The sequence below is a fragment of the Lichenostomus cassidix genome, chromosome 17, assembly GCF_008360975.1.
Source record: "Lichenostomus cassidix isolate B80296 chromosome 17, HeHo_3.0, whole genome shotgun sequence".
In the NCBI taxonomy this organism is placed as follows: Eukaryota; Metazoa; Chordata; class Aves; order Passeriformes; family Meliphagidae; genus Lichenostomus; species Lichenostomus cassidix.
In genome coordinates, this window is record NC_139497.1 from 5390579 (window position 1) to 5410277 (window position 19699).

At 50.5% G+C, this 19699-nt stretch overlaps 3 protein-coding genes across 3 annotated transcripts; 1 reads left to right on the plus strand and 2 right to left on the minus strand.

Annotated features, from left to right (window-relative positions):
- The first annotated feature begins 55 nt into the window (after positions 1–55).
- Positions 56–5083, plus strand: SPOUT1 (SPOUT domain containing methyltransferase 1). Its single transcript, XM_085077085.1, has 12 exons — positions 56–717; positions 796–838; positions 927–1046; positions 1338–1497; positions 1958–2047; positions 2158–2207; positions 2386–2516; positions 2917–2989; positions 3351–3449; positions 4061–4163; positions 4428–4575; positions 4721–5083. The coding sequence occupies exons 1-12, from the start codon at positions 670–672 to the stop codon at positions 4793–4795; spliced, it is 1140 nt and encodes a 379-aa protein (XP_084933211.1). The 5' UTR covers positions 56–669; the 3' UTR covers positions 4796–5083.
- A 371-nt stretch (positions 5084–5454) lies between these two features.
- ENDOG (endonuclease G) lies at positions 5455–8994 on the minus strand. Its single transcript, XM_085077087.1, has 3 exons — positions 7401–8994; positions 6822–6931; positions 5455–6164 (listed from the first exon to the last, which is right to left on the minus strand). The coding sequence occupies exons 1-3, from the start codon at positions 7893–7895 to the stop codon at positions 5882–5884; spliced, it is 888 nt and encodes a 295-aa protein (XP_084933213.1). The 5' UTR covers positions 7896–8994; the 3' UTR covers positions 5455–5881.
- A 149-nt stretch (positions 8995–9143) lies between these two features.
- On the minus strand, positions 9144–19660 carry TBC1D13 (TBC1 domain family member 13). Its single transcript, XM_085077084.1, has 12 exons — positions 19482–19660; positions 19233–19306; positions 18942–18982; positions 18456–18517; positions 18087–18186; positions 16757–16839; positions 16445–16604; positions 15470–15677; positions 14737–14900; positions 13099–13259; positions 12891–12948; positions 9144–12165 (listed from the first exon to the last, which is right to left on the minus strand). Exons 1-12 carry the CDS (start codon positions 19502–19504, stop codon positions 12100–12102), a joined length of 1200 nt encoding a protein of 399 aa, XP_084933210.1. The 5' UTR covers positions 19505–19660; the 3' UTR covers positions 9144–12099.
- Between the last annotated feature and the right edge of the window lie 39 nt (positions 19661–19699).

Sequence of the window (19699 nt, forward strand, 5' to 3'; positions counted from 1 at the left end):
GTTCCATTCAGGCTGGGAGGAGCAGCTCCGCGGGTTTTCTATATTGGCCTGCAAGCTTGTACCTGCTTGGGTACCAATCCCCTTGGAAGCAGAGCTGCAAGGGCCAGCAGGAGGGAGAGAGGGAGGGAAGAAGGCAAACACCCACCTGTCTGCCCTGGTGTCCCATCTCACCTGCTTGCACAGCCTGGGTGGGTGAGGGTGCTGCTGAAAGCCCTTTTGCACCCACATAGGTACTGAACATGGGGAGAGTCACAATTGCTGAAACAGAGCAAGAACCGTGCAATTAGATTGTTAACACGAAGATTAATTGCAACACCCCCACATGCATGGGCTCTTATCTAGGCCATGACACACCCTGCAAGGGGCAGGGTGCATGTACCCATTATCCAGAAGGCACGCAGAGCTTGTGCAAAGACGCCCAGATTTTATACGCACCCTCCTCACGTTGGAATTGTGAATCTTCCTTGGAGCTGCCGGGCTATACCGAGCACTGCCCGGTGCTGTCCCGCCCAGGTCACCCATCCGCCTGCAGAACGCGGCAGACCCTGCTGAGCTCCGCGGGCCGCTCAAACGCCCTCCATGTGACCTCGGGCTCCTCCCCGCCCTGGGCGGTGCCTGCGCCCTCCGGCCAATCAGCCGCTAGGGGGCGTGGCCGGGAGCGCGGGGAAGATGGCGGACACGGAGAGCGGCGTGGGGAAGAAGCCCAAGGGAGCTCAGGTGGGTGGGTGGAGGGAGCCTGGGTCCGGCCCGTGGCTCTGAGGGGAGCCCGGCGGTAACGAGCGCTGTCCCCCGCAGGTTGAGGACAGGAAGGTGGACTGGCGGCGCTGGAAGCAGGAGAGTAAGCAAGACTGCGCACACGAGGGGCTGGGGCCGCTCGGAGTGGTCGCGGCGCGGTATTTAACGCCAGACGCTGTTCTCCGTCCCAGGGAAAGCCGAGAAGAAGAAATGGAAGGAAATGAAGCTGCTGAAGAAACTGGAGAAACAGCGGATGCGGGAGCTGGAGGAACAACAAGCCCAGAAGCAGGAGGAGCAGAAGGAAGACAGAGGTGATGCCGGTGGGGGTACCTGGGTGGAAAGTGCTGGAGAACCTGGCTGTTAAAAGGCAGCCAGTGTTACCTATCGATAGGAAAAGTGTTACTTTATAGATCCGATATGGATCAGTCCACATGACCAAACAGGCACGAACATGGTGCAGCAACCACTGCACCAGAGACCTTTCTTAAGAGAAAACCTGTCATTAACGCTAAGAATCAGAGGTTGCTTTTCCCTTGAAGCAGTAAATGTGATGCTGTACATCATCAGGCCGTGGCTCTCTCTCATGTCTCCGTGCTCCCCAGGCCGTCACCACACGCTGAGCGTGGCCCTGCCCGGCTCCATCCTGAACAACGCGCAGTCGCTGGAGCTGCGCACGTACCTGGCGGGACAGATCGCCCGCGCCTGTGCCATCTTCTGCGTGGATGAGATCGTGGTGTTCGATGAGCACGGAGAGGATGTCAAGTAAGGAGGAGACTGAAGGAGAGCACGCTTAGATTACATGTTAGGAAAGAACTCCTTGCCATGAGGGTGGTGAAGCAGTTCTGTACCCTTAAGCCTTGCTGAGGAGGGACAGGACATGCTTGTATTCTTATAGATGTTTTCATATCCTTCAGTTTTTCACTTGGACCTCTACCTGAGTTAACTGGCCAAGCCATGCAATCCTGGAGCATCCAGCTCAGTAGCATCCAACTGCCAGGTCACATTAATACATAGAGATCAAAAAACAAAACTGACAGAAATGCTTGGCTTACGGAGAGAGTTCCAAGGATGATGTGTTAACAGACCGCCTCAGGAGCAGCCCTTTTACAAGGGTTAGAGGGAAGGGGTGTGCTGCTATTGCTAGCTGAAGAAGCAAGGCTTGGTCTTCTGGAGACTGACCTATCTCATACCAAGTTCACAAGCTGCTTGCTTTCACTTTCAGGAGCGTGGAGGGGGATTTTGAAGGAATTGGGAGGAAAGGCAAGGCTTGTGTGCAGCTGGCTCGGATCCTGCAGTACTTGGAGTGCCCTCAGTAAGTTTGCTTTTCTCTATACTCATCTCCTTTGAGTCAGAACAGTGGTAGAATTGTGATACAGATTCCATAAAAATACCTTTCCACATTTCACCTTTCTCTGGTGACAGGTACTTGAGGAAATCCTTTTTCCCAAAACATGAGGATCTGCAGTTTGCAGGTGATGATCCATTTGTCTCTGTCCTTTCTGAGCTCTGGCTTGTTTTGTGTGGGACACACAGAACTGAGTAATTTTTCCCCACTTCAGCATGCTGGTGTGGTGTGCTGGATGTGAGAGGGGAGAAACTGCTCTTACACATGTTCTCCCCTCAGCAGCTCTTTGCTCTGTGCTGTTCTAGGGCTGCTCAACCCCCTGGACAGCCCCCACCACATGCGGGTGGATGAAGACTCAGAGTACCGAGAGGGCATCGTGCTGGACCGCCCAACGAAGCCAGGCAGAGGCTCCTTTGTTAACTGTGGGATGAGGAAGGTGTGTCTGTTACCCACAGATCCCAAAACAATTTCCCTTGTCTCTCTGGCAGATTTGAAGCAGTCAGGGTGGGCATTGCTGGGTTTCTGAAGGCCACAGTGGGCTGGCAGAGGATTTAAGGCTGTTACTGTCTTGTCCCTTCTGGCTTGGCAGTATTTGTGGTTTCCCAAGTCCCTGGCAGGCCGTGCCCATTCCAGCACATCATTGCTTTACTGCTGCAGCTGAACCTTTGAGTAGCAAAATAAGCTTCAGCCTGATGACCAAGCCCCTGAACCACACAGAGCTCCTAATTTCAGCTCCAGGCCAGAACAGACTCCCACTTCCTCAACAGATTCCCTTCCTTCCCCACCTTCCCCAGTCCTTCCAGAATATCTGGTGCTGATGATGACTGTCACTGCAGGAGGTGCAGATTGACAGACAGCTGAACCCCGGTCTGCGAGTCACCGTGCACCTGGAGGAGCCCCAGAATCCAGGTAATCCATGGCTCCAGTAGCATCTGTAAACTTCAGCCCTGCAGGAGCTGGTCCTTCCATGTGACAGGTACCCACCAGTTCTGCACGTTCCCTTCACACACAAATTTAGTAACACCCTTACCATTCCTCCCTTGGTAACTGGAAAGAACTGTCAGCTCTTTGACCAGCAATAAACAGCCCAAACACACTCACATGCTTTCCAGAACTCACTGAATTTCCAGAATACTTTTTCACATTCTGGAAAAAGGGAGGGTTGTGTTGTCCACCAAGTCACTGCCCTGTCCCAGGAGTAACTGCTGCATGTGGCTGGTCAAATCTCACCAGATCACAGGTGCTGTTAAACCTCTTTGCTTTCTTTCAGAAGCCAAAGTGCGGAAAGGCACTGTGGTGTCCTCGCACCACCCCCGGACAGTCTCAGGCTTGTACTGGGGTTACACTGTGCGCCTGGCCTCCTGCTTGAGTGAGTATCTGCAGGGATTCTCTGCCTGGGCTTCCACACCAGTTTCAGGCGTACTGGCTGCACACATCTCTTTCCTAGAAATCTCCTTGTCTGAAGGGCAGCTTACACGTGCAGCCAGCAGCCATGTGGCAGTCAAATTTTAGGGCTGAAGCGAGGCATGAATCACCCCAATAACCCTCCAGGACTCTGCCCTGTACTTCCACTCACCATTGCTCCAAATAGCTGCACAACAGCAAGAGATGAGTTGGCACTCTTCTCCATTTCCATGATAACTATATCCCACACATTCACATTAGGGCCAGCAATGGCATTTGAGTTCAAGAGCCCTGGAAAATTCTTTTCCTGTCTTCTGGTTGATTGGACCTTGTAGGAAGACTGTAAGATGTTGGGGGTGGTTCCTGGCACCTGTCTCGAGCTTTGAGGAAGAGGGTGTGGGAGACTCCTGCAACAAGGGAATTATGTGGGAAAGAGGAATCATTCTGTCTCTAGATGCACTGGTGGCACTGAAAGCAACTCCTTCTGCTGCCACCACCGAACCATGGAGTGTTTCAGCCTGTCCAGAAGACACATAGGTGAGGACATGGCAGCAGTAACTCCGAACTGTTTTCCAGGTGCTGTCTTTTCTGAGTGTCCATTCAAGGAAGGCTACGATCTCTCTATTGGGACCTCAGAGCGGGGCAGCTCTGTAGACCAGGCCACTCTGCCCTCCTTCAGGTTTGTGTTCTTCTTTCTTGGCCCCACTCAGAGCTCCCAGTGAGGCTGGTGCAGGCAGCAGAGCAGGGGAAATAACCCAGGACAAGACCAATTCTTTTCCTATTTCTGTAGAGTTGGTAGCAAGGGTTTTTACATTGGCCACATGCTTGTGGGGCTTTGGTGGGGAGGCAGCGGCAGTGGGCACCATCAGCAATGGACACAGCTCCCTGCTTGGACACAGACCTAGATGGTCTGCCCTCTCACCCTGTCCTTATGCTCTCCCAGGCATGCCCTTGTCGTGTTTGGAGGCCTCGAGGGCTTGGAAGCTGGGGTTGATGTGGACCCGAACCTGGAGGTCACCGACCCAAGCGTCCTGTTTGACTTCTACCTGAACACGTGTCCCAGCCAAGGCAGCAGAACCATCCGCACAGAGGTAGGTGGTGGCAGATGGTGCTGGGTGTGCACAGGGCAGTGCTGCGTGTCTGCCCTGGGGCAGTGACACACATGGCACATGTGGGGTCACCCACGGGGACCCCCATCTGGGAGCAGTGACTCTGACTGGCCTGGCTCTGCTGCAGGAGGCGCTGCTGATCTCTCTGTCTGCACTGAGACCCCACATTGACAAGGCTGTGAAGATGCCCAGAGACAGCTGAGGGAAGGGAGACCGCTGACCTTGCCCTCGGGGAGGCAGCTCTTCAAACGTGGAGTGCTGGGCAAGTCACTCCAGGAGCCAGGCAGGACCAAGGCACAGTGTGACTGAAGCTGGCAGCACTGCCCAATGAGGCATTCACTGCTGCTGGGAGCAGCAAGTCTGCCCTCCTGCTGGCATGGCCCAGCCAAGGGCTGGTTGCTGCTTCCCAGCAGCTGGGATGAGCCTGGCAGCAGACTGAATCTCAGCAACTCAGACATCTGGGGTGGGAATAAAGCAGTATGGAACCTCAGTTGCTGTGAAATCCAGGTGTGTCTTGGTGTAGGCAAACTCATTGCTTCTGGAGCGATGTGGCCTTCAGACTGAATGAAGCCAGAACTTAATCCTTGTGGTAAAAGGTTGTTCCTGCCTCAGACAGACTTCCCCCAGCCTCCCTTCAAGGCTTCATCCTTCCCAACAGCAGGAAGGGCTGGAGCTTCAGTTGGGCCTCTGCACTAAAACACATCATTTCATTACAGTTTGGCTCCATCTGTAATGCCTTAAGCTCTGCCTGCAGTGAGGTCAGACAGGAAAGCAGCTGGAGAAGTTGGCTCTATCTTCCCCTCCTCCTGCTGAGATATTCAGAGCTTTGGTGAGAGCAGATAAGAAACAACCAATAGCATGTGTGTTCAAAGCTTTACTGCTAAAACCATCTTCTGAAAGAAAACAAACAGTTCTTTGGCCACAGGAAGGCAGGAACTTCTCCTCTCCTCCCTTGGCACCCATCTTGCTCCTCTCCTTCCCTGCTACAATTGTTCCCAGCAACAATTAGCGACTTCCCTTTGTGCCTTAATAAGCCTCACACAGCTCCAAGGCAGCCGAGGATAAGGGGCAAATCCTAGAGTTGCTAGTGTCAGGTGTCCATGAGTCTCCTGCAGGACCCCCCAGGAGACTGTTGTGTGTGTTTCAGTTAGACAAGACAAGGGGAAGGGTAGAGAGAAGCACAGGTTTGATTCTTAATTCCCACATTTACAACTGCATAAGGAACTATGATTCTGAGGGTGACTGCCAGTCCCTTGCCAGGGGTTACCTGGATTTATCTAGTGAGGGTTCAGTGCTTTCCAGCTGTGATGGCTTTCAAGTTACTTGTTCTCTTGAGGATGTTGGGGACAAAGAGGAGCCCTGAGGCTCGTTCGATGCTCTCGATGGGAACCAGGAACCGTTCCAGGGGGATTTTATCATCCACGGGGCTGTTGGGCATCACATAGGAGCGCAACTCAATCTCCCCATTCTCCTTTTCCAAGATGAGTACCTTGAAGAAATGGGTGGGGACAGCCACGTTGTTCTTCCCAATCACCTGGTACTTGACATACATCTTCCCATCAGCCTCCATCCTGCACCAACAGCAACATCCCAGGTTACCTTCTAGTTTAGTGCCACATCCGCCCCCTCAGTCCTTCAACACCCCCTCAGAGAGCCCCCACCCACAGCAGGCAGCAGCTCTGCTCCTGCAGCAGGGCTGTGAACATCGCTGGGGCAGAGGCTATGTGACATGGTGAGGGTGAGCTGTGCATTAGGGCTGCTCCCAAATCACCTCCCTGCTGTCTCTAACAGACTTTCCAGGCTATTTCCTGCTGTTGAAGAGATCTCAACATGAGACAGCTGCTCTTTAGTGCTATGTGGAGATCTTTGAAAATAAAGTTGTGTCCTTAAGCAGAGAAGTAATCCATGAAAAACAGAACCTGAAAGTTTTATTCTGCACAGATGGGGTCTGCAGTCTAATCTAGTAATCTACTGAATTGTCAGGGGCTCCAAACAAAAGCAACTTGGTTATACACCTTTACTCTTGAAATAATCATCTGAATGGGAAATACATAAACTACTCCTAATCCTAAAAAAGTACCTTTCCACAGAACCTCAGTGCACAGCTCGTCTCATCTACTGAGAGGGGCCTTAGCAGATCCCTCCTGTCTGGGAGCACCTCAGCCTGCTTTTGTTTGCCAGCACAATGCATCTTGTGGGTGCCATCCCAGCTCAGCCCTCATGTTTACCTGGGTAGGAAGAGGGGTCCTGTGCAGACATAGACATTCCTATTGTGTTTTGCCAAGCTTCTGCAGTACTTCTCAAGGTTATTCCAGGCATTCTGGTTTAAATGAGGATTCTAGAAACACAACCAGTAATCAGTCACTGTGGTATTTCCTCCCTGCTGAAAGTAACACCACCTGCCTATTCTGTAACACATCTCACAGTGCCTCAAGCACTTTCCATATGAGATCTCCACTATCACCGCTGCTTTAGGAGTTGTGACATCCTGGTTTGCACACCCAGGACAGAACCCATTGCCTAAGCCCACGACTTTTTTGCCTGTTTAACTTTGCTCCTGCCAGGAGCTGCACTGAACGGGGATCCTCTTTCATGGCTTGAGAGGCACATACAGGCAGGTGAATTTGTAGGATCCCTGTTGTTATATTTAGCAGGAAATACGGCACCTCCGAGTGACTTTGGCCCCTCTCTGCCTGAGCTGCTGCAGGCACAAACACAGCGACACTCCCGGGTGATTTCCCGCAGGGAGCACCCTCTGCCCTTGAACGCGGGCAGCTCCGGCCATCCCTGCAGGCCCTGGGCCGTACCTGCGGGGCGATGTTGCTCAGGTAGAAGGTGTCCCGCATGGCCTTCTGGCTCCACTTGTGGTTGGCGGCGGCGGCCAGGTGCCCGCGGTCGAAGCCGCTGCCGCGGTAGTCAGCGTTGGTGGCGCGGTGATACTCGTGCACCGAGTCGTCCTCCTGAAAGTCGCAGGCGGCGCGGTCCGAGGCGCCGCTGAGCGTGTCCCGGTTGAGCTGCTCGATGACCCAGAGCGCGCTGCGGCTCCGCGGGTCGTAGCACAGCACGTAGGACTCGCGGCTCCGCAGCTGCGCCAGCCCGGGCAGCCCGTACTTGCTCAGCTCGGTGCGCCCCGAGCCCGGCGGCGCGGGTAGGTTGGCCGCTGCCACGGCGGGCAGCACGGGCAGGCGGGCCAGCAGTCCCTCGACCGCATCGCCCCGGTGTTCCCGGCGGTCCCGGGGGGCCAGGGCCGCCCCCAGCCCCGCGCCCACCGCCAGCGGCAGCGCCCACCGGGCCCGCAGCATGGCCGTGCGACCGTGGCACCCGGCACGGCCTTAAACGGGCCGCGGCTGCGCCCCCCGCGGCCGGGCCGCCGTGGCGGCATCGCCGCTTTAAGGCAGAGCGCGCACGGGGTGAGCGGCGGGGACAGCGCGATCCGGGACGCGCCGGGAGCGGGCAGGGGGACGGGAACCGGAACCGCTTTCCCGGGGAACGGCGGTAAGGGAGCGGCCCGCGGCCGAGAGAGCGCCTCGGGAGACGGGGCAGAAGGACAGAGCGGTCAGCGAGGCGGGGGCACCCGCGCTCCCACCGCCACCGAGAGCGCCCGCAGGTGCAGCGGCACCTGTGCGAGGTGTTCCCGGAGAAAAGGCACCGCTCCCGCGCCTGGGGAAGGCAAAGCAAAACCATCGCGGGAAGGAGATGGCGGTGGAGGAACAAGCTGGTTCTCCAGGGCTCTCGGCAGCTCGCTGTGCTGCTCTTACACCTATGGACAAAGCAGCTGGAACCTGGAGTAGCCCTAACTCCGAGTCACAGCAACAGGAGAGGTTTGCACAGACACCCGTTTAGTTAAGGTTATAAAAATAGTGTTAAAGAAGCATAAAAGCATCATTTTAGAATGATGAAGTGTTCACTACACCCTTTTCTGGCAATTCTTCCCAAACAAAGTGGGGGGGAAAAGTGTTACCTGTTCCTTTCTTTGGAGAAAGGACATTTTAGAAGAGTGCTCCAAACAGCTAAAACAAAGTCACTGATATTCCTTAAGGAAACATAGCCTCTAATTCCCAAACACCCCAGACTCCCCCAAATCAATTTCTGGCCTTCATTCTACTCAATGCCAAAGTGTGAATAATTCTAGGTTAGGTCACGAAATAGAAACTCAAGATCAGTTGCCTGAGTGACCACCGCCAATAGCTTGATCTGCCTCATTGACAAAGCCACAAAATTCCCCAAAGCTTGAGCTCCAGCGAGGTGCAGGTAGAGCAGACCTCTCCTTCCCAGGGAAGGCTCATCTCTTCCCACATCCAAGAGTGTCTTGTTTTCCCTCCCAGTTGAAGATGATTTCCCTTTTCCCTGCCTGGCAGTAGTCCTGTCTGTGAGGAACACACAGTAAGAGCTACTTAAACATCCTCTGTTCAGGTTCCTGTGAGATAATGGGTCCCCAAGGCACCCCAGACTAACACCTCCCCAAAGATCAGTTGGGGAGCCAATGTCTCAGCCAATGTCTCTGCTCTTGCAGCAGGTCAGGATTATAAAAAACCAGAAGTGGAAACATCTCAAGGCTGGAGCAGGTGTTACTTGGCCACACAAGCAAGGAAACACCAGTTAAGTATCTCACTTCAACAAACAACAAAAATAAATCACCAAAAGCCTTTGAGGAATGAAGCCAAGGGAAACATGAGGAGATTCAAAATCTGGTAAAAGATTAAGACTTTCTTTTGTCCCCCCAGAAAATCTGGTTTTGCTCTTAAAGAAAGGAGAAAGTCTTGGAACAAAGAAATGGATGTCCCAAGACAATGAAAAGTACTACTCCTTTCAACAGCAGGACAGAAGTTCTACCACACAGGAAGGAAGTAAGTACGAATATAAAACAGCTTTTTATGTGTGAAACAGCCTGTCTGGATGTTTCAAAGTTGTTGCAAGTTCTCCCCAAAGAAGAAAACTCAATAGGTTTGGCAGCCATAGTTTGGATAAGGCTACAGAATTTATCCCAGAGATCCCTTCCAGCAGCCAAATCTCTCATCGTATCCCTTTAAACCTCTGCAAACTCCTTTCAAAAGCATTCACTGTCACCCCCTGAGGCAAGGTGACATAACATGAGCCCTTGGACACCTAGGAAGGGAGAAGACAGCATGGCATCTGTACTGCCACCTCCCCGTGCCTTCCCCAAGTGGGAGGTCACCGTCAGGGCCCAAAGCTATGCTGAAAACATGCAGAAGTTCATCTCCAAGCAATGCTTTTATCCTGATTTGCCTCCTCAGGTTACTTTAAGGAGACTTCCAGCTGCTCAGAGCAAGAACACCCATGGATGCTCCCATTACCAGTGAGAAATTCCAGCATAAGGAAACCCTGCACTTGCCAGGGGAACCCAGAATGAACAGCCCAGCACAGGTATTCAGGGAGATGAGAGCAGAGTTTGTGCACGGAATGGGAAAGCAACAGCAGTATTTATAGCAGTTTTGAGGCAGAAGTGTTTGGAGCAGGTACAATTCTGCTTAGGAGTGTGACCCTCTGGTTCAACATTTGTAGAGAACCTCCCAGGTGGCTGTTTGACCACATGAGGTCTGGCCAAAAGCCTCCCTAGTGCAGGTACCCAAGAGCTGAGGCCATGACAATACCTGGAACAGCTCAGAAAGAACATCCATCAGAGCAGCCAGGATGCTTCATCACACAGCTGTCCTGCTCTACCTGTTCAGTTTTTCTTGGAAGAAAACTATACCCTCAAGAAAAGACTGCAGCAGAGAGGGATACTGTTGCCACAGGTATTAATTACAGATTGCTTTAAACCTTCAATTGCTCTTGCAACACAGCAGCAACACGTGGCTGCACAAGTGGTACTTGAGCATCTTCTCAAGAGGCAGAGATTGCTTGGGATTGCCAGTAAGAACATGGGTACACGCACCAACCTGTCCTGCCATCCTCACCCCACGCACCTTGGTGAGAATTACTGCAGCCTGTGAAGGCCTTCAGTGAAGGAAATAACACCAGTAAAAAAAAGCTGAAGGCTGCCAGCATCCCTCCTGCTAGGGCAAGTCTAGACCAGCAGCAGCTTAAGCATTTGTTACAAAGACTGACTGACCTTTAACAAATCAACACCCATAAATACCAAAAACTGCAGTGTCCAACAGCAGAGGTGAGCCAGCGCAGCACAGAAAGAAAGGGAAAAGCACGTTGGATTAGTGTTCACTAAGAGCTTCTGCACCACACAAGCACCTGGGTGCTGGCAGTTTCTCCCTCTGAGGATTAGGGTTTCTGCTCAGCTCAACACTGTGGCAGGTCAGTTCTCCCTGTGGTTTGTCTCAGTCCCTGTTCACCTGAGTCCACTCGACCGTATCTGAAGTGCAGCAGTTTTCCTCTCAGGAAGAACAAGTGCCCAGCTCAGGACTGTGAATCCAACAGGACCAGGACAGAACAGTGAATCAGCCCCAGCAGTCAGCTCATGACAGATCCTTGTATGCCTGCTGGATTGTGCTAGAGAAGGACTCTCATTGCAGATCAGAACTGTCTCTTCCTGGCAAGAAGTACTGTGAGACAATAGTAAGGTTACTGTGACCAGACCTTAATGCAAGGTAGTATTAGTTAAGCCACTGAGGCAGAAAACTCCAATTCTGTGCCTGTATAAGCCCCTAAATACTGTCTTCATTGCACATTTCTTGTGTTTCAGAATCCAGATTGTAGCTGGATATGCTCCACTTCAGAGCCTGGAAAGCAGCGTGAGGCCACCCTGCAGCAACAATCCTGCTCTAAGGCTGTGTGTAGTAAGGCTTGACTTGGAACTACACTTCACTGGGGGATTAAAACCACCACAGTCTTGCTTTCAAGGAGACCTTGTTGATAAGGCAGTTCTGGATTCAGGCAGTTTGAGTGCACAAAGCCACCAGCTGTCACCGTGCCCTTTCATCTCAGCTTCCCAAGTCTCTTTCCCAATCAAACAAGTACAAACTGCCAGGTGACCTTCACCAAAAATTGATGCAATCTTCTTTCTCACATGCCTCAGGGATGGCCAAGTGCAGACATGAGGGAGGAGAATCCAGAAACTACTTGAACGGCAGAATGTGTGACTTCACTGGAATACATTCTGTTCACAGGAGGAAGATCCTTCTATCCTCACCCACCAAAATTCACTGGACTTAAGTCTGTCCTTTCCCTATCAGAAGTTACTCCATGTGTTACTTCCATGATACAGGAGTCCATCCCTTCAGGGATATGTAGACAGAAGGTTTCTTTCTCCCCGGACTCAAAGTCATTAAAAAAAAAGATACAAAGAACTGCTTTTGGCAGCAAAGAGGCATTTTAGATGTGGAAAAATCTGGAGTGCAGGACCCAAGTAGATGGGGAATAATCAGTCCTTGACCTAATAAATAGAGTAGAAGGAAGTCTTCAAGGTGGCCAGTAGCCCAAACAAAACCTGAAGTCCTGCAGTAGGAGCTTTAGTGCACCACAGTGCATGGGGGCATCTCCCGGGATCCACTGCCACACAGTTCTCTGACACCTTTTGTTAGATCCACAAGACTATTTGGAATCTTGAAGTTCCTTTGCCTTCTTCAAAATCAGATGAACATCAGAGATTGGATAATCCTATGGCAAAGAAACCAAGGGATTTCAGTGACTTCCCAGTATTCTTGATACAGATTTTTTCGCTTAAGCTGGGCAAACCTTGACAACATTCTTGGCCTATTATAACATACTGCCAATGTTCAGTTACTCCTTTAACAGCTACTGTTTCCTGTTTTGTAACTGATCAAAGCTCAATACCCTTCAAGAAGGTTTGTTGGTTTTTTTTTCACTTTGTCCTCCAAGGGCACAGTAAACTGGCCTGCCACAGGGCTCTCCTCAAGCTAGAGAGCCTTATCAAAGCCAGTATCTTGCACAACCCAAAGCAGGAACTGGCAAACCTGAGATATCCAACTGTGCAGTGCAGGCATTTCCAACCTCAGGCTCTCACCGATCTCAGAACTAAACAGAAACCTCTGGCCAAAAAAATTTAACAGTGTTACATAAGGTTTTACATCTTCGCTTGAAATTATTGCAATTTTTTGCAAATCAAAGGAACATTAGAAACCTCCAATCTATGATAATTTCTCTGTACGCTAGAAAGGGTGCACATGCAAAAGACTCCCACTTCCAGTAATCAGAGTGCTGTAAGATCCCTGCATATTTTCCTGCATGAAAACATCACAAATGTGGTACTTGTCTTGAACCAGGCATACCCTCCCACCCTCTCACATACTGTCATCCTCTCTCACAGTACTATTTTAAGACTTTTCCAATTGCTCCCTGCACCCACTCTATTTAATTCTTACCTGTAGCAGCCTCATGTTCAGAGTGAAGTCTCCTTCCAGCAATTGATCCCGGATGAGTCTGAAAGATGGAAATTATTCCAGCTACTTTTGACTCTTTACAAAGGAACTTTAAAACCTGTAACTTGTTCACCAGATGCCCAAACACATGCCTACCAAAGACTCCTGGATCCATGGAAGAGAAGAACAGGAAGGCTATGACTGTACTTACGTCAACATGGCACAGCAGACGAGCAGGAGGAAATCGAAACGGTTGTCATCAGCAAAGAGGGAGTCCCAGATACGGATGACATCTGGCAGCAGGAACTCTTGGGACAAGAGCAACGTCAGCCAGCGGAAGGCAAAGAACTGCGGTTTGATGTTCTGTTCTTGCTGTCAGACAGGCACCAGGCAAACAATGAAAACGTGCTCCCGGCCAGTTCCCTACAGGCAAGAGATGCACCCCATGTTTCCATCCCCATCTCCTCCCCAACACTGCTCTAAGCTCCCAGTTCATCCTGCAGCAGCAGGAAAACCACTGCATCCTTTGGAGACTCTCCCATTCAACCTTGATCAAGAGATTTTCAGTGCAGCTGCACACCACACCTACAGCCAAGCCAGAAAATGCTCCTCTGTCCACAACATGGAGTAAAGGAAGCTTTCCTCCCTAAAGGCACTATTTGTGTTCTGTTAAACCTGCCAAGTAATTTTAAAGCTCCCATTTGAACAGCATTTTATCTGCAAAGCTGCAGCCCTCCCCCGCTAGCACAGGCACTGTTTGTCAGGATTTCCTCTCCTTTCCAGAACCCCTGTATTTATCAAAAGGTTTACTATTCACAAAGAGAAACAAAGATGAACAGAGTTCACACTGATGGTCCGTAAAACATGCTGTAAGCACCTTTAACCTGAAGCTTTCCTGTTTTCTGATGTTAAATGCAAGGTACCATAAATTTAATCAAGGTCAAACAAGTTCAGGATTCTGCTGATATTCTTAAGGACCAGTTGCTGCATGGCCAAGATGATTTCCTGCCAGCCAAACATTAGGCAGTTTTTCTCCCCACTGAATCAGCTACCAGCCAACACTGTGGGCTGTGTCACTGTGCTGACAAACCATCTTTTGGATTATAAAAGAAACATAACCTGACTTTTCTAGATGGAAATTTATCCCAGTGTGATTTGGTCACGGTTGAAGAAACAAGAATAGCTGACTGAACAAGACTGAAAGTGTTTGTAATGAAAGCTGCCTTCTACATGTTCTACAAAACTCACACAAACCCAAAGCACTCAAAACCCTTTGGATGAAGGGGAACAGTAGAATTAGGTGTGTGGGATCATCCAGCTCACTGGATTTCACTTTTCCTTTGGAATGAGCTCCATGCAGTTTAATTCAGTGCTCTCAGGGCAGCCAGTGGCAATGGAAGTGTGTGTGTGCAGCATGGGGAATGTTTTTTGTTTTGCTCTTAAAGGCAGAAAAAATTTCTGTAACCTGAAATGCTGAAAAGCTCTACAGCAAAACCTGTGTTTTGCCTGATCACAAGAGAGTAAAGACTCCAGCTCCAACTATGCAGGTGACCAAGGATCATGGCCAAGTCCCTTCAAGACTTCCAGCTGGCAGCTGTGCAACAACCATTGTTTGCTATCAGAGCCACGCAGGGGAGGAAGCCTTGCTGTGTCAGCTTGCTCTGGGCTCACTCCAAGGAGAGGCTGTTTCAGCTCACAGATAAGAGTCTCTCTGCCCCACACACAAAGCCCTTCATACACTCTGTGTTCTACTCAAGCAGTTTAACAAAACTGTCTGACATTCACATGCACTGTTAAGCTCCATTCCTTGCATCCCACCCAAGACCCAGAGAAACACCTGGCTCCTCACCAGTTTCAAATACAGCTCCACATCTTTTTCCTTCAGGGTGGAGTACACCTTCTCCATTTTGTAGGTAATACCACACTGAGAATCATCCAGGCTCTTGATGAAGTTGTCCCGAATTTCAGCCATTAGATTGGTAAAGCAGAAGAATGTGTCTGCTTCAGCATGTTCTGAGGAAAGAAAGTAAGAACATAGGGGAATAGAGAAAGCATCACTGACAGAAGTACAGAGCTATAAAATTGCTCTTGCTGCATAATCTGGTTGCTGTATTGGATTTAAGGAGTAGATCCCACCAGATCTTGGCTTGCTTGGTCTGGGTCAAGGCTAGACAACCTTTTATTTTATTTGTTGTTTTTTTTTTCATCTAGAAACGTCTACAAAGCCACTGCACATACTGACCCTGTGTGCAACACAAGGTCTTCATGACATCAGGTCACAAAACAGTTATCTATGCACAAGAACATAATCTGCCACCAGCACACACCCTCAGAGTTCCTGTGAGGCAAAGTCCTCCCTTTCCATTCTTTATTTTCCTTCCATCTATATGCAATACAAGGAGACAAGAGCTTCTAAAGGGATTTTAAGTTTAACAAATAAACAAAAACTGCTCAAAAATCCTCACTTCCTATGTCCTCACTACTCCCAGCCCATTCAGCTCCAATTCCCCAAAACTCCTCATGCCATGCAGAGAACTCGCAGTTACCACAGCCACTGCTGAGCAGCCAAAAGGGCCCCTCACCTTTCCATTCACTGTTAGGGTCTGTAGCAAAGGTGTAGTAAAGAGGCCCCACGATTTCATTCATGCCCTGGACATAGGCTATCCCAGGGTTCAGCTTGGCATAGATGAACAGGATCCGCTCCACCACTTCCCAGTGAGCTTCACAGCCGTTGGGCAGAACTTCATACTCGCTCAGAGAGCTGGGGGTGGTTTTAAGAGGGGAGCTCACCTGGAAAACAAGGCTGAATCAGGATAACCAACTGGCACAGATCATTTAGCACATGTGCCAAGCATGGCTTTTAACACACAAAGGCCCCCCAAAAAGATTTGGGCAGTTTACACCAGGTAAACCAAGACAAGTGACTCTGCAAGTACACAAGCAGGGAAGTCCTGGTGCTGGCTGTCCCTGAAAAAGAAAGTCTGTGGAGCGACAGTTCCCTCTGAATCATTGCACCACATGATCTCACACAGTAAAAACCACAGCAGTTCCACTTCTTTGTTAGTAGTATGAGGGAAGGTATCGATGGTTGTGGGAGAAGCCACCTTCCCCAAGGGCACGTGTGCTGTGACACTTGTGAAAGAGGAAACACATTTCAACAGATACTCAGCTATTCTCCTAAATGCAGGTGTGAGATCCAGTTCTAGAGGACTATGGAACTTCATAATAAATTAATAGTAAATTAACTCTTCAGTGTTTTGTTCCCATACAGAAAGCATATGTCAAGCATAAAATAACTTGTGACTCCAAATTCCACCAGAAGTCAGGTAAAAACAATCCTTAAAATTAAATACACCTATGATTCCCTGAAGTCTGTCAGGCACTTCAACTAGTTCTACAGTGTCCATACCCTAGAATGCTCAGTATCTGCTGGGGTGTTTTCTTTATTTCTCTGCACAAGCAGAAAGAGAAACATAAAACAGCCCAAGAACCACCCTTCCCCTTCCCAGTTCTGAGGCCTTGCCCTGTGACAAGGACAGCCCCAGCCCAGAGCTCACATTTGTCACCCCACTACGGTTTCGTGCCACTGTCTGCGACTTGAGCGTGGTCTGCTCCACCCGCCTGCGCAGCGTCTCAAACTCGTTCTGGGGATCCAGGATTAACAGGCAGGGATAATCCGTGGGGCGCTGGAAAAACGCCATGTCAGGGTACAGCCTCCTAGGACGGACACAGAAGGAAATCAGGGACAAGAAGGAAGTGCCTGCCCCATGTTGAGTGGGAGCTTTGGTTTAATATTAAACTTCCTTTTCAAAGTACAATTTGTTACCCAAACCTCTTGGGTTCAGAAACCTGAGTTGTGCCTCACACACCTGACATCTTTGTCTATCTGGAGGAGCACTTCGTTATCCTTGAAGTAAGTGTTCCATCGACTGTCTGGATTTGGATTGAGAGGCTGAAGAATAACAGAAACAACAAAAGTGTGTTTTTCACATGTATCAAAATCCTCAGTCAACATACAGTGATTTAACATTTCTGCTGTCCCTCTGCCACCAGCACAGTCTGAGCACACCAGGGTCACTTTTTCTCTCACATTTTCAATCCCTTTTCATGTGTTTCTTTAAGAGTTTGTTCCCAAATCAGGTATTCTGTCGCATGTCAACAAGATTCCTGATTGCAGCTCCAAACCTGTACAGTGGAGATGGTCTTTGGACTTGGGGTAAGAGTTACCCACCCACCCAGTACTTTGATGTTGTGGTTATGATTTATAAGTACCCCCTCTTTTTTAGCTCTGACAAGGATGATTAAGCACCACTATTGTGTCCAGGAAAAAGGAAATATATATTCCATGAACAACAACGTATTCTGCATCTGACTAGTTTCTGAATATGATAAACTTAACTCCCCCCTACACACACACATTCTTCTCTCCACACCAAGATCCACACAAAGTTAACAACTAACCATGAAAAAAACAAGCTACATTCCAAGAGATTCAAAGATCACTGTGACGTGCCTGTGTGGTTTTACAGACATGCCAGTTTTACACCACCAAGGCTCCAGAGATCACAGTGGGGCAGGTGACTGCAGGGGAGTAAATGCTCAGGATGGTCACGGGAGCAGCTGTATCATTTTACAGTCTCTTCTATCAGTTACTTCACTCACTCCTCCCACACACACACTCCTAACAGCACTTTCAGGGAAGGAGAAAGCCAAGGCATGCAGGCAATAGCCTGTTAAAAAAATAACAACCCTGCAGCATTACTAGAAATAATCAACTCCTGCCTTCCACACTACAGTCCAGCCTGACTCTCCTGCCTCTTTTCTATCCTCTACTCAGATTAGCCTGCTCCAAATCCACTCGCAGACCCAACTTCCGAGGGGAGCATCTCACAGCTCCAGGTACCTCTTGTGAGCTTCCCTCTTGCCCCAGGAGTCCCACAGCCTGGGCAGGTAGCCCTAAAGGGCAGGAGGAGGGATGTGCACAGCTGGAAACAGCTCTCTACAGAGCTATTGGTGCTATTCACACTCAAGGCTACCAACATCTCAGTGCCAGGCTGGCAGCTGGGAACCATCCCTCCCTCTGGCAAGGCAGAACAGTTGGTAACAGAGCCAGGAGCAGCCCAGGGGTCCACACTCCAGAACAACAGTTTATAGCTCTGAGGAATTTTCTGCAGCACAAAGGTTTAACACAACACTTACGTGATCTTCTAGGGTCACATCTTCCCTTGAAACACCCAGGTTGGCCTTGGCAATCCCAGGCTGGATAATCATTTCTTTTAGGAACTGGGAATATAGATCCCTTAAGGAAGAAAAGAGGAATTTGCAATGAGGAAGATAAGGTCAAGGTGAACACACAGGGCTCAAACAGATCTCTCTGTCCCACCCTGCTCAGCCAGAAGGCATGATTTTTTCTTCAGTGTAGCTGAAAGGGTCAATCCATCAGGCTAGGAGAACAGCACATTACACACTAGAACAATTTGTTTTATGAAAGTACTGAATTATTTAACGACTATTCTCCTTCCCTGCAGATATCTTTGGAAATAAAAGGACAAGCACCAATGTCCTCACCTCTGTTTCTTCAGCAAAGAGCTCCATAAGGCTTTCTCTAAAGGGAGGTAGTTTAGGAGTATCTGCAGAGGAGACAGATGAACAGGAATTAGTATTCAATGAGCTGTTACACCTGCAAGATGAACAAAGCAAACACAGTGGCTCGAACTGGCTCTTGGAAAATACTGGGAGTTTTCTCCACAAAGCCAAGTACTTTGCCAAGCAACAGTCAGGAATATTTCAGGGACTGGCTTTCAACACAGAGCTATTTGTAGGACTGATCAATAGCTAACCTGACCAAAATGCACTGCTAGCTTAAAACTGAAGCTGTTCACATGCAAAGTGCTGAGCTCCACAAATTACTGCTGACTTCTAGTGGCTTTTAGGCTCTGGATTTATTGTTTGTTTGTTTGTTTACAACTTTCAGCGCCAATAAAAATGCTACATGTACTTAACCAACCCAAAGCACCACTCGCAAGAAAGAAAAGCACCCCAAGCAAAACCCACCTTCCAGCACAGGCACCGCAGCCCACCATCAAAGGGAATTCCTGTGGAACACCAGGCAGAGAAATAACCACGTTAGCCCATCTCTCACCGCGGGTTGCTGATGTCACCTCACCAACAGGCCTGGCAGCATTTTTCCTCCCCGAAGGCCACGAAGTTTCTTTCCCCAAGGCCGCTGCCGGGGTTATCCACAGTGTCCCCCACAGGGCACCCCGTGTCCGGCGGTACCAGCCCGGGGCAGCGCCTGGCCCGGTGCCCCCTCCCCAGCCCAGGGCCGCTCCCAGCGGCACTCACCGCTGAAGCAGAGCTCGCGGAGCTTGGTCAGAGCCACCGTGGGTTCGCCGAGCACCTCCTGGAAGTCCGCGATCCTGAGGGGAGCGCAAGCGCGGGCGTCAGCAGGGTTGTTACGGGCAACCCCAGAGCCATCAGAGCCCCCGACCCTTCACAGCCCCCGATTCTCCAGAGCCCCGGCCCCGCCCGGCGCAGCCCCGGCAGGGAGCGGAGGGGAAAGACCCCAGTCGCTACACAGACCCCAACACCGACCTGCTCTGGTGCAGCCGCGACATGGCGGCCCCGGCGCCCCTTCCCCGCGCGCCGCATAAACGCTCCGGCTGGAAACGCTGCCCGGGAAAGGGGGATGCCAGGAGGGCCCGCCCCGGCCCGCCCTGCGAGGGAGTGGCGACACCGCCGCTCCCACACGAGCCCTTCCCCTGGCTGAGCCCGGCCCCGCCCCTCAGCGCGCCTCTCCTGAGGGCTAAGCC

What these genes read in the sequence shown, in the direction of transcription:
- TBC1D13 (XM_085077084.1), bottom strand. Translation starts at nt 19,504, where the DNA reads ATGTCGCGGCTGCACCAGAGCAG. An exon ending in CAGATAGACAAAGATGTCAG is followed by an intron (nt 16,605 to 16,756) that starts GTGTGTGAGGCA and finishes TGTCCGTCCTAG; the next exon opens with GAGGCTGTACCCTGACATGG. An exon ending in CCCTAACAGTGAATGGAAAG is followed by an intron (nt 14,901 to 15,469) that starts GTGAGGGGCCCT and finishes TTCTTTCCTCAG; the next exon opens with AACATGCTGAAGCAGACACA.
- SPOUT1 (XM_085077085.1), top strand. Translation starts at nt 670, where the DNA reads ATGGCGGACACGGAGAGCGGCGTGGGGAAGAAGCCCAAGGGAGCTCAG. An exon ending in AGAAGCCCAAGGGAGCTCAG is followed by an intron (nt 718 to 795) that starts GTGGGTGGGTGG and finishes TGTCCCCCGCAG; the next exon opens with GTTGAGGACAGGAAGGTGGA. An exon ending in GAGCACGGAGAGGATGTCAA is followed by an intron (nt 1,498 to 1,957) that starts GTAAGGAGGAGA and finishes TTTCACTTTCAG; the next exon opens with GAGCGTGGAGGGGGATTTTG.
- ENDOG (XM_085077087.1), bottom strand. Translation starts at nt 7,895, where the DNA reads ATGCTGCGGGCCCGGTGGGCGCTGCCGCTGGCGGTGGGCGCGGGGCTG. An exon ending in TGAGCAACATCGCCCCGCAG is followed by an intron (nt 6,932 to 7,400) that starts GTACGGCCCAGG and finishes TTGTGTTTCTAG; the next exon opens with AATCCTCATTTAAACCAGAA. An exon ending in GGACCCCTCTTCCTACCCAG is followed by an intron (nt 6,165 to 6,821) that starts GTAAACATGAGG and finishes CTGTTGGTGCAG; the next exon opens with GATGGAGGCTGATGGGAAGA.